Source organism: Leptonotus elevatus, chromosome 3 (assembly GCF_054856555.1).
Source record: "Leptonotus elevatus isolate MCC_2025b chromosome 3, RoL_Lele_1.0, whole genome shotgun sequence".
Taxonomy (NCBI): domain Eukaryota; kingdom Metazoa; phylum Chordata; class Actinopteri; order Syngnathiformes; family Syngnathidae; genus Leptonotus; species Leptonotus elevatus.
The window spans coordinates 23,552,263-23,569,499 of NC_141241.1; the positions used below are offsets into that span (position 1 = coordinate 23,552,263).

At 40.2% G+C, this 17,237-nt stretch overlaps 2 protein-coding genes across 2 annotated transcripts; one reads left to right on the top strand and one right to left on the bottom strand.

The window, feature by feature from the left end:
* Positions 1-220: 220 nt before the first annotated feature.
* On the bottom strand, positions 221-2,051 carry tmem208 (transmembrane protein 208). The gene is made up of 6 exons (XM_086070428.1): positions 1,856-2,051; positions 1,380-1,475; positions 1,153-1,212; positions 931-1,067; positions 584-668; positions 221-464 (listed from the first exon to the last, which is right to left on the bottom strand). The coding sequence occupies exons 1-6, from the start codon at positions 1,859-1,861 to the stop codon at positions 327-329; spliced, it is 522 nt and encodes a 173-aa protein (XP_085926554.1). The 5' UTR covers positions 1,862-2,051; the 3' UTR covers positions 221-326.
* Positions 2,052-3,234: 1,183 nt separating this feature from the next.
* Positions 3,235-9,467, top strand: slc39a1 (solute carrier family 39 member 1). The gene is made up of 4 exons (XM_086072333.1): positions 3,235-3,468; positions 4,880-5,010; positions 5,136-5,450; positions 7,958-9,467. Exons 1-4 carry the CDS (start codon positions 3,354-3,356, stop codon positions 8,309-8,311), a joined length of 915 nt encoding a protein of 304 aa, XP_085928459.1. The 5' UTR covers positions 3,235-3,353; the 3' UTR covers positions 8,312-9,467.
* The last annotated feature ends 7,770 nt before the right edge of the window (positions 9,468-17,237 follow it).

Consider the following 17,237-nt stretch of genomic DNA (forward strand, 5'->3'; position numbering starts at 1 on the left):
CAGCGTCACATTCTTAATTAAAAAGATGATAAATCAAGACAAAAGCGTCCCTGCAGCATATGACTTAGTTTCATCTGTATAGTTTGAGTTAAGTGCAGCACATAATAAAAATGTGCAAGTGCCAAGAGGACATTGACACCTTCACATGAGGTCAAAGCAAGTATCATTTAGGAAGTAAACTGGATTGCATGCGGGAAGAAAACAAAACATGAAAATAATATGACAAGATCAGATTTGCGTTTATCAACAAAACGTCTTCTTGTAATAATTTAGGATTACAATAGATCCTGTGTATAAAAAAATACTGCTTTGTTTGCTCTGCAGCATCAAAATCTCTTCATCTGTCGACGCTCTTGTCTTCTCTGCTTCTTCTCGTTCACTTCCTCTGGTGCCGACGGGCTCTCTGCCGAAAACCAGGGGCCCAGAATGTTCACCCAAAGCAGGTGAGCAGCGCGAGCCGGCGCCTAGCAAACAAATAAACCGTTGTGTCTCTTTAAAAGAAGGAAATGAGCACATGCGCATGGACTGAGAGCAAAAAAAAAATGTATTTAACTGAAGCCATTTTTAGGAGAGAGACTCTTACCAGCAACCACAGGTACCAAAAATAAGAAGAAATGCAGCTGAACACTTGGACGAATACTGTGAGCAAGATGACATCCTTCAGGTGCCTGGTAGACAAAAAACAAACAAAAAAAAGCTCAATTGTCAATGAAATACTACAAATATAACGTACTGTGTGACAATATACAAATCACATTTGCTTGTTGGTGTTATTTCAGAACTATTTTGTTTTTATGTCTTCATATTATTAACAGTGCTTGGCTTATTTTAATGTATGACACCAGAATGTTAACACGTTACATCAAACATTGTCCATAGTGTTAATAAATATTTTATGATGAGAAAGTTTAATGAGTTGTGATCACTTACTCAGCCATTCCCTGCTCCATGTTTAAGTCTATTCCTCCGTCAAGTAGACTTCCATCGTCAGCAAACACTGGTTTGGCCATCGTGGACATGGAGCGGTAACTCCCAACGTACACAGCTAGCGCAAATGCTAATAACAGCTGCATGAAAATGCAAACACCCAAAAAATGTTTTAAGAGAATAGTTTGCCCATGAAACCATCACCTATTTAAATACAATACTCACCCATGTCCAAAAAGATGATGAATTGTAGAAGATCAAAAGATTTACAGCAACATGTATGGCCTGTGTAAGATTATTATAATTTATGGTTAAAGATTGGAGTTACACAATTGAGCAATAAACCACCAGAAAAAAATAAAAAATAATCATCTACGCTATGCATTCAGCTGACATTTTTTGAAAGGTTGTCTTCCCATTTAATGGCACACAAATACAAGATTCATGCTTACATTAGCTCCCAGGATGACTCTTGTATAGAACTTGAGAGTTGCCTCGTTCTCCTCGAAAATCTGCTTCTTTCCCTTAGTACCAACTTTGCCTTTGGGCTGCAAGAACAGGTGGGGAAAAGCAATACTGCATTCATTAATAATTTCATAGAAGCATTTTATGTCGTTATGAATCACTGATTTTAAATGAATTTGATTTTTTCCTCCTAAGAGTTTACACTACGTTTCATTTTCTTTGCGGTCACTGTAGATGTTTTGCAATGTTTTCGTTTTATAAAGAATATCATGTTAAATTATACTATTGCAAAAATGCTATTCTACGACTGGGTTTGGTTAAATAATACATTAACTGCGATGGTACAAATTAACTTTATAAAAACTGGTGTGTGATGACCAAATGTGTGCACGGCTAAAGCTACGTTCAGACAGTTGAGTCTGAGAACGCCAAAGTGCATGCATGTGAATTTGTGAAACCTCACCGCCATTAGATCTCAAGAGAGATACTCGTGGTCGCTTCCACTGTGTCCTTTCAAATACGTTGTCCTCGAACCCACTTTCGCTACGTTTATGTTACCGCATCGAAAACTTGGAGACAAACCCACCCGTTGTTAATTCTTGTAACACATCAGCGTTCAATGCGTCTGAGGCTGAGCTCAGCATGTCCGGCGCCTGAAATAAACGTCATCACTGTCTGTAAAAGTTGACATTTGGTGGTAGTCTACCCTCTGGTGGACATTAAAAATGATTGTATTGTACAGTAGTGTCAACAGAGAACGTTTAGCACTACCTTAAATGTTAATTTGATGTGTGATTCATTATTTCGCACCTAAGCGTGATGTTTTAAAAGTATTTCGACCACTTTCCCAAACTGGTTCATTGACATAGAAAAGTAGATGACGTATTGAGTACGGACATGCATGTCGAAGTCATCGCCTTATTGGATGTGGCAAAAAGGGGGCTGTCGGATAATGCCTCGTTTATGTACGATTTTTTTTTAGTTTTTGTGATGCCCACATGCATCGCAAAAACTAAAAAAAAAATAAAATAAAATAAAATCAATGAAAAATGATTAAATTAAAATTATTTTGAATTTTAGTTCTCTTGTCTGTGCAGCAGCGAGACAGTGGGCAGCCGAATTTCACCTCAGTCCCTCACCAAAAGTAGCACAATGGAGAATCCAGATGTTAATAGTAGAAAGTAAAATCCCTGTCACGGATTGGCTTTAGTCACAGGTGCTTCTACTCAACTGGCAGGTAAACAAGCTCATCTCCACTTTTTTTTTTAATTGAACAATTATACACAAACAAGGTACCCATGTATCATCAAATAAATCAATTGACATAGATTGAGCATAAGTATTCTAACAATATAATTGAACATAGAAAATAAAAGAATAGAAAAAAATAAAGAAATCCAACAGACATTATATTTGTAAGAGGACATTGAAGATTTGCAAAATAGTAGAACATCAGTTTTCCAGTGGAGTAGACACGGATTTGTTTTGAAATATCTGCACTTGTGAATGAAAAATCTCAGTAAAAGCAATAAAACATTCAAAAAAATGTTTTATTTCTTATCTTGCCGAAACACACTTAACAGAATAATCTCTTCTAGCTTGTCTCCACCTGTTGATTAGTAGCACCTGTGGCTAAAGCCATACTGCCTCAGGTTTTTTTGTTTTGGTTTTTTACTTTCTCCACTTGCATTACAGTAGTTTACAGATAGAATGACCACATCCAATATGGCGGAGTTATGGACGTATCTCATTGCGGGGCCAACCACATCATAGCGCCATCTATGAACCGTTGCCGGTGGATGTTTTTGATTAGCTGTATATCGACCTTTGTCAGCCACCGTAGAAGGAGCGAGTTTTTCCACCACTATCTTGTCTGTTTGTGTCGTCGAACAAGCCTTATGTAGGTTCACAACTAACTTAATATTTGGACCGGTAGGCAGCGAGCCTTTCTCTGACACATTATGGATTTTTTGCTTCAAGTGAAAATAGGCGCTCTGGTCGGTTTGTTGCTACTAACTCTTTTTTTCGGCTTTATCCCCGCTCGAGTCAAATGGTTCAGAGACACAAACGGGACAGGTAAGTGAAGTTGCAGATTCCGACAAGACAGCAGTTTAATATGTTGCTTTAAATTACGTTGAATTATACTAAAACAGACGCTTAATGTACAAACAAAAACTATTTTTGTAAGGTGGAAAGCGGGCGGGATTGTATTGATTTTTTTTTTCCTCAGTGGAGTGTCACGTGATGACTTTAGATCAATCGTCAGTGATTTGATCAATTCTGTCAACATAGCAAACATTTGCATGTGATGGCATTTTGACGAGATTACATAGGCCTCTTACTTTTTTATGTGTATACAAATTCTACTTTCCTGCCAGGGTTTCGGTCACCTGACAATGCTGTTTGTTCATGCTTCTAGCCAATAACAACCAATAACATAGAAAATATATTAATTAAACATATTCAATATGTGTTACGCAAAAATGCGAATATGTATCAACTAGTTTTAGGTTCTTAAATCACTGTTCACCACTCGATGTCAGAAATGGCTTAGTTGCGGCTCATAGTACCTCAATAATATTTAAAAAAATGTGAGCGGGTTGATTATTGTGAGAAAAAAATGCACAAAATGGGTTCTTGCCCTTATTGTTGGTGTCTTGTTTAGCAGTTTTGTGCCATCCTTGATTGGTATTTTTTTTATGCAAGAGAGCCCTTTGCACTGGAAAAAATATAGAATGTCGTAGGGGTGTGAATTGCGTCGTACCTGGTGATTCGATCCGTGTCAATTCGATACAAATCAACCCTGATACGAATCTATGAGTCGATTATTGCGCGAAAAATAAAATAAAAAAATTACTCAAATTTAGAAAATACCAGTCAGTAAACTTGTACACTGTATTTGTATGAAAATTTATTTATTTATCTGAAACTTCAAGCTTATAACTATGGGCTGCTGTATTGAATGAACAGGTTGCAATCTGTTTCATGTTTGAACAGCATTGAAATCAAATATTAAGGCTTAATGGTCCATTCATAAAATATTCTTCCTTGCATTGAACAAGTATTGCATGTAATATTAAAAAAAAAAGACATATATGAAGAGGATGTATTGCCCAAAAGCATTCTAAATGTTGTCACATATACTTATTCATAATATTAGCCAAAGTGGTTATCATAGTGAACTTGTCCGAATGTGGATGTAGACTAGTCTAGTGTGGAAGTGAAAATATTACTTCTCTCTGAGCATCAGGAACTTAATGTTGGGTCATCTCGAGTCACATACCAGGACCTTCTGTTTTACTGATAAAGCACATATTTACCAACAGTTATTGTGGTGAGGAAGTAATTTAGGATACTTATATATTCTTATAAATTTTTAAAGTGTTGTTCTAATCTTTCTTTAAATTACAAAAACGTGTGATTAAAAAGAAGAAAAAAAAGAATGTGTGATTTCAGATTTGTTTTTTTTTAATCTTTCCATTTTCAGAGACTCACCGCACAGTTTTGAGTCTGATAAGCTGCTTTGCCGGTGGAGTCTTTCTGGCGGCATGTTTGCTGGATATCATCCCAGATTACCTGACGGACATCAACGCCGTCCTGCAATCCAACATGATGGAGGTAAACCCACCCGGTGCGGGAACTCCTGCCTACCTCGCACCATTGAGATCATTTAAGAAAGAGCAGCGATTTGCTTGAACAAAACATTGTGGTGTACAATTCATCTCATTGTTTATGTCACGTAGAGCAACTTCCCCCTTCCCGAGTTCATCATGGCTGCCGGCTTCTTCATGGTACTCATATTGGAGAGGATCGTTCTGAACTGTCGGGAGATGGGTGGGAGTGGTGATGAGAGGGTCCCACTTATACAAGACAACAGGAATGGCCATGGCCACGGCCACGGCCCCATCCTGACTCCAGATCTGGAGAGCAGCGGTCACCATGTCCACGTTGACTTTCAGGCCCACTCGCCTTTTCGCTCATTCGTGCTCTTCCTCTCGTTATCGCTCCACTCGGTTTTTGAGGGCCTCGCTATCGGCCTGCAGGACACTGACTCCAAGGTAAGAAAAGAGGATTGTGGCTTGTGATGAGTAGGGCACGACCGATTAATCGGCCGCTGATTAGCCAATTGGGCCAAATAGACGGTTATTTTCCCCTTAAAACGTTATAATCAAAGAAAACCTACCGACGCTGTTAAAGTACCCTGAATGCCCCATTTTGCTTTAGTAGCATTAGCAACTACCGAGTATGTAGTATTATGTTATTCTGGTTATTTTGCTGTACCTAAGCGTCCTTTAAGCTCTATAATGACACCCCAGTTGGAGTTAACTCAAAAAATAAACACACAACAATAAGAAATACATCCACTATATATTTAAAAACAAAGCTTGCTTCGTTTTTAAACCATTGTTAGCCTAGCATTAATGCTAAAAGTGAAGAGAGCATCCCATTCAAATGCTAACGGAAAGTTAGAATCGACTTCGGGAGTGTTTTTCCTTCAAATAACAAATATTTACACACAAATGCTGTGGGAACAGACACCAACAGATAAGATAACACTACGCAAAGGCACAAACGAGTTATGTAAAACTAAACACATGACGATAAGAATTACATACACTGTATATTTAAGTACAAAACATGCTTAATTTGTAAAACATCGCTAGCCTAGCGCTAATGCTAAAAGCGAAGAGAGGATCCTATTCAAAGTTATGTCTAAAGTTGATATTTCAAAGATTCAAAGACTTTCTTTTCTCAAAATTCAAGGATGCATTTTTTTTTTTTGGCTTAACACACATTTCCGCATGACATGGCAAGAAATACAATCCCAGAGGTCCCAGGTTAGCCCAGTAAGTCCCAAGACTTGCGAAAATAACACAAGATAAAATATATAAAATAAAAGGTTAATGCTTTACATCAGTTGTAAACAAGTCAGAATGTTTTTTTTTATTTACACATACATTTATACAATAACCTTGTATATGCCTTGTGAAATTTGTTGATGAGGTCATTATGGACTTGTCAAAGCAGAGAATCTTAATTGTGCGTAAGTAAAACCCATTGAAATGGAATTGGGTGGGGTGGATTTTTATGCGTTAAATACGTATCTTAAATAATCGGCAGATTTAATGGTAATCGTTATTTTTTTCTGCCAAAAATCGGCATCGGCCTAAAAAAAAAGAAGCATATCGGTCGGGCCCTACTTGTGAGTACATATGCATACATTCACAAGGGAAGTCCCAGCTTCTGGTTTGAGGCTTTGGCAAGAAAGGAATCTTGCGGTCACAAGTCTTAAATCTCGTCATGTGGTCATAGGACCCTCAATGGAGCCTCAACATTCTGTGAATGTAGCTTCAGTACTTTTGACTTCCAGGCTTCATTGTTGGTATCATGGGCTCATAAGCAGAAATGCATGTTTAAAAAGGAAGTCAGCCTTCAACATTTCTTGACAATAGCGCCTTTGAGTACGTTGAAAAGCGCTATACAAAATAAATGCATTATGAATATGTTCTTATATGTGATGCCACTGAACATGACCTTCTGATTAATATTACATTTGTGGAATATGAAGCAAAATCCAGCCGTTTTTATCCATTTTAGGGGGCGGCCATTTTGCCACTTGCTGTCGACTGAAGATGACGTCACAGTTGATCAGGCAACGACCGATCACGGCTCACCTGTTTTCTGAAGCTGAGATGTGATTGGTTGTTACCTGAGACCTGAGCAACTGTGATGTCATTTTCAGTCGACAGCAAGTAGCAAAATGGCCGCCCCCCTGAATTGGATAAAAAACGATTTTTTCTATACCGCTTATTTTAGACCGATACCAGTGAGTAATCGCTGATACCGATGCCAAGTAGTCAATACTACAAGTACTTTTGATACAATTGCAGTTAAACTAGTGACAATTTTAAAGAAAGACCTATCGGTTATTTATGACAAAACACAGAATTGACTCAATACAGAATTTAAATCCACAAATACATTTTCTGAGATTAGCATTCATTTGTATTAAATAAACTAAGCTAAATAAAGCAACCCTGAATTTTAGTGTTTGTTCAAAATGAACAAAAAATACAGGATCAACTGTTAACTGCTACGCATGATGAGTTGGACGATATGGCTGACAAATGTTATCACAATGTAAGTGTTTGATATCAGCTGGTATTGACGAATAGTTTTTTTTAAATCCTATTCAACACCAGAACAAATATGGATTAAAGATGAAAGAAAACTATCAGAGGAAAAATACCATTATTATTACAAAATACAGATACAAAAGTAGGCGTTTACGATATCCATAACAAAAAATTGGAATAATAGAAAATCGCTATTCATTTCATACAATTTGCTATAAAAATTGCTATCTTGTGATTTCTTTCAAATGATCTGTCATTGTTTTTTTCCCCCAGGGGGTGTTATGTATTCAAAAGTACAAGTGGTACTCATACTGGTATCGGCCTGAAAAAAAAGTGGTATCGAACATCCCTAGTAAAAAGTGATGGAGGGTGAGAAAAACACGATCAGGTGAAAAGAATAGAGAAAAGCATATTTCAACCCCCCCCAGGTGTTGGAAATCTGCATCGCCATCCTGGTGCACAAGAGCATCATCGTGTTCAGCCTGTCAGTGAAGCTGGTCCAGAGCGCGATCCGTCCGGCGTGGGTGGCCGCTTACATCGGCGTGTTCGCCGTCATGTCGCCTTTGGGCATCGCCATCGGCATCATGGTGATTGAGGCCCAGCTGGCGGACGGCGCGCTCATCGAGTGCATCCTGGAGGGCCTGGCGGCCGGCACCTTCATCTACATCACCTTTCTGGAGATCCTCCCGCATGAGCTCAACTCGCCCGGGAAGCAGCTGCTCAAGGTGCTCTTCATCCTGCTGGGCTTCGCCGTCATGGCGGCGCTCACGCTTTTGGGTTGAGAGCACGAGACGTTGCCTGTCAAGGTTTTGGCTTTGTGTTTGCCGTTTTCTATTCCACAGAGCGTGCAAATGCCATTTTTCTCCACATATTGAACGTTTCCATATGCACCACTGGCGCATTTGTAAGTGAACTCCATACCGATCCCTGACTGTTTTAGACCTTTCAATATGCTTTTTAGGATGTTTCATGAATGATTTATAAATATAATTATTTTTAGTTATGAGTTTTATGTCAACAGGGCCTGCTTAGAGTAAGTGAGGTCACGCATCACTGGCAAACATTTTGAACGCGAATGAAGAAACCGCTGGAGATTTTTATCATGCCTGGTATTTTATCCAATCATGTCACTTTATTAGCGACTATGTTTGTTTGTTTACATTTGTGTTGATTGAGTCAAATGAGAATGTTGTTTACGTACAAGTGCCTCCACATTTCCTTACGTAGTTCATTTCACAGTACGTTGTTTGTTTTTGGCTTCTCGTCTACCACTGACCTCATGACACTTGATTTGCACTGATGTTTTATTACACTTCCTTTAGCCCATTTGTAGTCTGAATATTATTTTGTTGCGCATATGATTTAGAGTGAGATTTGTTATGTGAGCATGCATAAATGTAGGCACTCTTCCTGATTGGGGGGGCGGGGGGTATTCAATCAGTATCCAACATTGTATGATGCAGTATATATAATCACTCTTTGTAATCTAAAGACAATTTATTTTATCATGTAATTGCTACTTTGTATATTCAAATAGATAAAGTTGAATTGTTGTTTGGCTTTTGTGATAAATGTTCTAATTAGCGTTTAACCAAAGAGCATTCTATATGTGTTAAGTTCAACTCATTTTGCAACTGGCTTTGTTTATTCCCTCTGGGAGTCATGTGACCAAGAACCGTGCCTGATTGTGAAATACAACAAAATTCCTGGAACTGCAGTAAGTTCCCCATCTAGCCATAAGTCCTGTTGCCTATTCTAACTTGCTTGGAATTATATGCACAAATGTTTTAAGAGTGTTTATTGTAGCTGGATTTCTTTCATTGATTTTGACGGTAAATTCATAAATTCTGACAAACTACTTCTCTATAGACCCTATGCAAGGAACATTGTGGCATAATATGAAGAAATAAAATGGATAAATAAGTATTTGTAACAGTATTGGTCATTGTCTTTACTCAATTGTTATCTGATCAGAGACAAACGTTGGCTATTGTAATGTAAATGTGCATAAAAAACAAAAACATGTAGCCATATAGTTAATATAAAATCATCCTAACGACAAATGCATGGTCTCGCAAGAGATGCTGAGACCACGATGTTCCGCCACCTTCTGGATGTTCCCATGCATTACAATGCTGCGATGAAGCTAGCCGCCTCTTCGTTTAAAGTCAAACCAGCCGCTCTTCATTTTAAGTTCGCCCTTTCTGGCAGTCGCAAAATGCGTGGGACACCTTTGAACACCCACACACCAAGTGTTATCCAAGTGCGTAACGCAGGAAGAGGGGCAGCCATCTTATACGTACGCAAATGTATGCGCGGCCAATACCAGCTGACTCGCGCCACACAAACAAACAAGAATTTGAACGGCGAAAATTGCTTTTGATTGGATTGTAGCCGAATGGAATGCTTTCATTGGAATGTTGCCTCGTCTTGGAATTTCGCCTCATGTGTCTTTTAGATGCACACCAGGTTTGATTGGCTACAAATTGCTTTGACGTTACCGATCAATTTTCAATTGAATCAACTTGGACATTTTGGGCTTTATCGGAGGAGAGCTGCCTCATAATTTGTTCCCATTTTAATTTGAATGGATCTGGTGCTGCTTATACAATATAAACAAGTCGTCAATTAGAAACTATCACGCTTACTCAACAGCCGCAGCTGTAGCAAAACGCTTAACAGACATGTGACATAAAATATGAACAATAGAACCAAAACACGTTGTTGTCTGACTGAATCACTTAGGGTGAACCAATCAATCAATCAATCAAGCAATCAAGCAATCAATCAATCAATCGCAAATGAGAAAATGACAGAAAAGAGAACCAACAAGTGACTGCGACCTGTCATATTTGTGATAACTTCGTAAAGTTAACTAATGTTTGCATGTCGTGCAACATGCTCCTTAAGTTTTTGCGCGTATACGTCTGTTGGGAATGGCTTAAATCAGATAAAAAGGCCTGAAAATGTCAAATATTGACAGTAGAAGCCCTTCGCGTATCCTGCCGCCTGCTGACAAAAGAGGATTTTTGCATGCAGCCCTTCACTCAACTTGCGATGGTCTCTGATGTATGTGCGCGTCGTATTAAGGACGTTCATGATGGAAAGCCACAATCACTGCAACATACTGGAGAAGTAACCACAAGTCACTAAGTTAAAAAGTTTGAGTAACTTGGACTAGTTTGACATTTCCAAAAGGGTTTAGCGCCTCCTTGGCTAAAGGAATCCATCAAACAGAAAGGTGTCTGTGGTCTGATGAGCGTCACCACCAGAGCTACAGATCAAAGCTTATTAAAGTGTATTCCATTTCGGCCTAAATTGGGGGACATGTTGCCAATTCAAATCAGGGAATGTCAGCACTTTTTCAAAATGATTTCAAGGAGTCCACTCACACATGCACACAAGTCCATCAAATTCTTCAACACCTGAACTTTCAAATTGTTCGAGAAGAAGTGCGCAAATGTTTTATGTATCTTTGGACTCTCGTAGCGATGTGTGTGCACCTGCAAATGTTTGAGAATAGAACTGGATTGATATTTGTATTGTTTAATCTTTGATGCATGATCCATTTTAGTTTTTGTTTCTGAGTCTTTTAATGTAATGTTTGCAAACGTGAAAATGTAAATGTTAGGGATGTTTGATGCCAAATGTTAGGGATGTTTTGATGCCACTTTTCTTCAGACTGATACCGATACTCAACTCTTGAGTAGTCACCGATACTGATACCAGATACCACTACCACATAAAATCCACCCCATCCAAAAAAATGACAGTTAGTTTAAAGAAAGTCCTCTATTTCTCAATAGAGTATTTTCCCTTAAATAATATATACAATATTTCCACTGGCGAGGGACGCTCCCGTTTCTCCCCGACGTCGATTCAAGGCCGCCACCTTTGACCTCTTTGCTCGGTCCGGACTCAGAGACGAAGTGTGGAAATGTGAAGGAGCGCAGTCATGTGATCGACGCCATTCCAAAAGGAAGGATGGCAACGATACATTTTCATATCAGCTGCAAACTATTTACCCAAACTGATTAAAAAACAAAACAATATAAAAGTATTCGTTTCGTTTTTTTTTAGGCACGCATATTTCATTTCAGACCATTGACAAATTGTTGCTCTTTTAATTGGCTGAAGCACTTTGCGTTTTGAAGCTAACTCTAAGCTCATTTTCTTGAAGTCTAAAATGTATTGTGTGCCCCCACTCGTCTAATTGTGATGATTGTTGCGTTTGTGAATCGTGTTGTTTTGGTGGCTCGTATATATATATATATATATACTAGCCTACGAGCTGTACATTTGTAATCTGTACGTATATGTTACGTATCGTTTATCGTAGTCTGCTTGCGAGATGGGAGGAGTAAAATGGCCGCCCTGTCACTTCCACGGCTTGCACGGGCGTGTTTGGGCTATCGGCTATCCAGTAGTATACATAGTATTCACATGACGTCACCGACCCCCATCTATCGACCCAGCAGGCCTTTTGTGGGGCAAACCACCAGCAAGACAAAGCAACCAAATGCTGAGGAGTGATTTTCACGTACCGCTTCACAATGGTGCACAAGTGTGCCGTTTACGAGTGCAAAATTGGGCAAACAAAGATGTGAAATGAAACTTCTAGATAGTATTCACATGCCGTCATTTGCCCCACATTGTGTGCCGGTCCATGGAATGTCGAATGGGAACGGCAAAGAAGTGTCCGGAATTACAAAGATACATCGAAGGGATTTCCAACCGACAAAGTCTACCAAAGTGTGTTCTGACCGTTTTGATTAAGGTGAGTGTCATTGTAAGAAAGTAAAAAATAAATAAAAATGCTTTTACCAAAATGCGATTGTGATATATGTGAGCTGCTAGCCGTGGCTAGCTCAGGCTAAAAATAGACTCCTGGTCAAGATGTTTGATTTTGAGACCTCTCCAAAATACTCCCCTTAAGGTCTTTTATTTTCCTTTCCCAGCAGCCCCCAACTTGAAATTGTTTTTAAAGTGTACGAAAATAGGTGATGTTGTTTTTGTTGTAACATGCTAGCGCTAGTACCTAGCGCGTTTGGGGGAACTAGCTACCTGGTTTAAAAATAACCTGAGATTCTTCACCTCTAATTCACAAATGATAAATGCACATAGCAAGCAATAAAAGCCAAAAGTACAGAAGACGCAAGAATGTCCGTGTTTTGAGAGCCATCCTACCTTAGAGCATACGTTTTCAAGTCGTCCAGTGCGGGCAATACATTAAGTACATAATGTATACATGTATTTAAGGCAAGTTATAAAATGTCTTAAATCCTCTTGTTTATGTTTAACAAATTAAAACATCATAAATCATGCTGTTTCTGCTAAGTACTGTCTTAAATGTTCTCCAATTTCGATACTGTAAATGTATAGGATCGTATGCCGAGAAACGTTTTTTGGGAGGAGCAATATGGCGGCCTCGCGACTTCAAAAGTCTTGGCCTATCAGCTATCCAGTGATATATTCAGATCAGTGGATTCCCCCAACAGCGAGTTGCTCTCCTGCATGCCCGCTGGCCTTCAAAATGGCGCACAGCTCTATCTTGTGGACACATTCGGTATTGCTCTCGCTCTGCTGACTTCAATATCTACTCCATTGAAATGCAAATAAATGGTAAATGGACTGGTTGTCAAGAGGTTCAAGACATTTTGCACCAAAATCATTCTTGTCAAACTTTTAAAAGATTTCATATTGGTACTACCTACACGTGTGATGTTTGTGCCATTTTTCAAAGATTTCAATGTTCTTAAATCAAAGGCAAGTGAGGTCAGGAGCCGGGTTATGGATGTTGGACAGTTTGAAGAGTTGATACATAAACAAGACTAATCTTTTAGGCTTGAAATAGTGCAGAATGTCAAACAACGGCCAAATAATCCTTTAAAAAACTTAACGAGTCGAGAGGCCTGCCTATAGCTTGTCTCCCCTCCCACACACGTACACACAACCAGAGCCATCTTTGCTTTTAACCTTTTACCCTAGCAGGAAGTGCACTGTGCATACAAATGTAGTAGCCATACCTGGCCAATGGGGGGCATACTAAACATATTTTTGGCATTATATTTTTATATTCCCTTATGTCCTATATACTCTCCTATGTCCCATCTTGAGTAAAAAATCAACCAAAAAAGGGTATCTTGTGTTAAATTTCAGATTACACAGTATAAGCTTGAAAAAAAGTAGCAAGCCTTAAATTAAGCAGTGGAAAATGTTGGGCGTAACAAACATCTTCCGAAAAAGGGCTACTCAAGCAAAATACGCACACCTTCGATGTATTGATTCCAAAAAACTCAACTTTATTTATAAAACACTTTTAAACAAGCATCTGCAAAGTGCTGCACAAGGAATATAACCATGCAGTAAAGACAAGTGAATAGAAATTACACAAAATAAAATTATATAAATAATTATAATAAAAATAATATAAATCGAAATATTATCAATCAAAACAAACTGTTGTCAATCAATCAAACAAAACTGTCCTGAAAGGCACCACTGATAAATTCCATCATCAAACGTTTCTCCGAGTGGGCGCGTGCTGACTTGAACACAAATTATTGGCCACTAGGCGGCACAGTTGCTCATTTGAAATGTTGTTTCAATTTGCAGGCCAAATGATTTTCCAACAAAATAATCTATCGGCTCCACCGAACTGTCTCGCGCTTCAATTTGAGAACCCTCTCTCAGGCAACAGTCACCTGAAAATTGATGATTGGGCCTCCCTTGGAAGGAGGAGAAAGTCCGCATGTGCTGGATTAGGAACGGCTTGACGTGGTGGGGCTCCGGCTGGGCCAGCAGCCGGTGAAAGTGATCCTTCAACCAGTCGCAGGGCTGCTCCTGTCCCGATAGAGGAGCAAGAGGAAGCGCGCCAGCTGATGAAGGTCGGTCGACTTGTACAGCTTGCCGATGTAGCCAAGGTGGGAGAACTCCAGCGTAGCCCAGGTCATCTTTTTGGCTTCTTGCTCGCCTACTTCTCTGGGCCCGAGCTCATCTGAGCTGGACTGGCGCAAAGTGGAAAAGTGGAGTGTGGTCTGACGAGTCCACATTTCAAATTGTTTTTAGAAATCATGGACGTCGTGTCCTCTGGGCAAAAAACAAATTGAATTTACGTTGAAAGGGATTTGCAAATCAAATCTTCATTATTTACATCTTACACAACATCCCAAATTCATTGGAACTGGCTCATATACAGATGAAAACCTTGTAATGGCTTGGAGGAAAAAAATGACATAACAGCACCACTTTTGCCTGATGTTCTAAACACACTGTTAACCCATTTTCCCTTCGAGAGGAAAAAGGGGCTTATTCATGAGGATCTGTTAATGAGACGTTCTGTTGAAGAACAATAGCACAGAGTACAGTAAGCCGGCCAGCAGAGAGGCCTCACTGTGTGTATGGAGGAGCCAGTGGAGCATCGAGCTTCGGTGAGAGACGGACGCTTCAAACCGCTCATTAAGCTGCTCTCTCACATCACAGGACTGTCACGTTGTTTCCACGAAAGCAACACTCACATGCCTGTAACTCCATTGAACATGTTTGCTTCTAACTAAGGTGTATATACTACATGACAGAATGTCACAAAGCTTCCAAGAGTTTGAAGTTGGTGGACTGACTCATCATTATCCGTTAGTTTGCATTAGGGGTGTCAAAATTAATGTGCTAATTTTAAGTTAATTTAAATTTCCTTGAACGCCACCAATTTTTTTAATGCACGATTAATGACGTCCACGTCAAAATTTAGCAGTAATACATTTAATAATAATGCATATATTTGTAGACACTGGGGTCAAGTTGTATTTTACAATTTTAAAAATGTGCAGATTTTCACAAGTTACTTATTAGATAGCTCTTAATATGAAAAGAAAAACACACTTAGTTGTCACCAATGTCTTACAAATGCAATTTTCACATCTAGTGGCAAAAAAATGACCTCAACACAAATCAATATCACACTTGTTTTTACAGTACAGTACTGTAAAAAGTAGTAGTAGTTAATCTTAACTCAATTTTATGAATTCATATGAAATTAATGTATCAATGACTAAAAGGTGCAGCCATATTTCTATTAGTTTAACATTTTCCCCACTTTTATGTTAACAAGAGTATGGAAACTTAGAAAACAATATTTTATTGTGGGAAGCAGGTGGATCGGAGCGGGGGGATATCATTTCCCTCTGCTCCATCTCACCTGCTCCCAATTTTAATGCACCATACACACACACTTGTATATACACTGGGTGGGGTCACATCCACGGTGTAGGGGTAGAGTTTGCCAGTTGGCGAGCTGGCGAACTCAGTAAAAGGGTTAGCTTTCACTAGGTACGCTGGTGTGATGACCGGGACCTTTCCCCGCTGGGCCTGGGGTTCGGGGTTGCTGCCCGTCTCCCAGTGCTCCCATCTCCCGTTCCACCCCCAGTGTTTCGCCCCACCACGCGGCTGGAGGTGGGGTGGACGCGGGTGCCCTCGCCGCTCCGCTGTCCGGCCCCTCTCCGGCACCGATGTCTGGGTACGGGGGGTCCCCGCGGTTTGGGGGGCTGTCGGGGGTGGTGGTAGGGTCAGGGGGGTGGGGGTGGGTTACGGGTGTGTGTGTAGGAGTGTCTTGGGGGGGGGGGTGTCTGGGGGTTTGGAGGCAGCGGGGGCTGGGTTGTGGTGGGCGGCGGGTGGGGGTGGGGGGAACGGGGGTGGGGGCCGGTGGGGTGCTGTGTTGGGCTTGGGGTGCGGGCCGTGTTAGGGGGCGCTTTTGGATCCTGGGTTTGCTCTCCGGCCGGTGCCCCCTGTGGAGTCCGGGGGTTGTGCCTTGGCGCTGCCATGGCCTGGGGGCCCTTGGGGGAGTTGCGCTTGCCCTGTCTGGCCGGAGTCGACGGCTCCCCTCTTTGGTGGAGGTTTTCATGCATGCCAGATCCACCACATCAGCATCTATCGAAATTCAAACACAATCTGCTTCTTCCTCTGGTCGTTGAATTGGTGGAGGCTGGTGTTTGTGGATCTCACTCTGCTTCATCTATCCTTCCTTTCTTCCTTTCCTCAGTCTTTCCTTTGGTCTCTTGAGGTCTCCCTAATTTGTTGGCATTTAGATGTTTCTGGGGTTGGTGAAAGGTTCTGGTTGGTAACCCGGTGGGTAGTAGCTGATGTCTGGTCGGTGCTGGATTTCACTTTTCTTTCTTTTCTTTGATCCTTCTTCGGGTCTCCTGATAACTTCACGACTCTAGCGGGATTCTGAAGTATTTGGTTTAGGTGAATGGTATGGGATTTTGAATAGGTTTTAGGTGAAATAATGAGCACACACTCACACGCACGCACATATGTACGCACACACCGCTGATTTGTGGTGGGCAAAAAACAAGTGGTGGCCTCTAAAGGAATGTGCAGGGAGGAATGCGATATGAAGTCGGTGTGGTCATTTCTCTCATATCATATGACACTTACACAGTCACACAAATATGAGATCAAACCCTTCATTTCGTGTCAGGTACTGGGCCACACAACACTCTAATATGATCTCGACTGAATGGATTAATTAGGATTAAAAAACAAAAACTTTATTAAGTGTACAGTATATCATGTTTTAAGAGCCCAGAAATAAAACAATGTAAAAAAAATGTCTCTTGTGATTTGATTAAAAAAAAAATAAATAATAATAATAATAAACACTTGTCATCTAAGCTCCACCTTCATTTTGCATTATGCAAATGAGCCAATTGG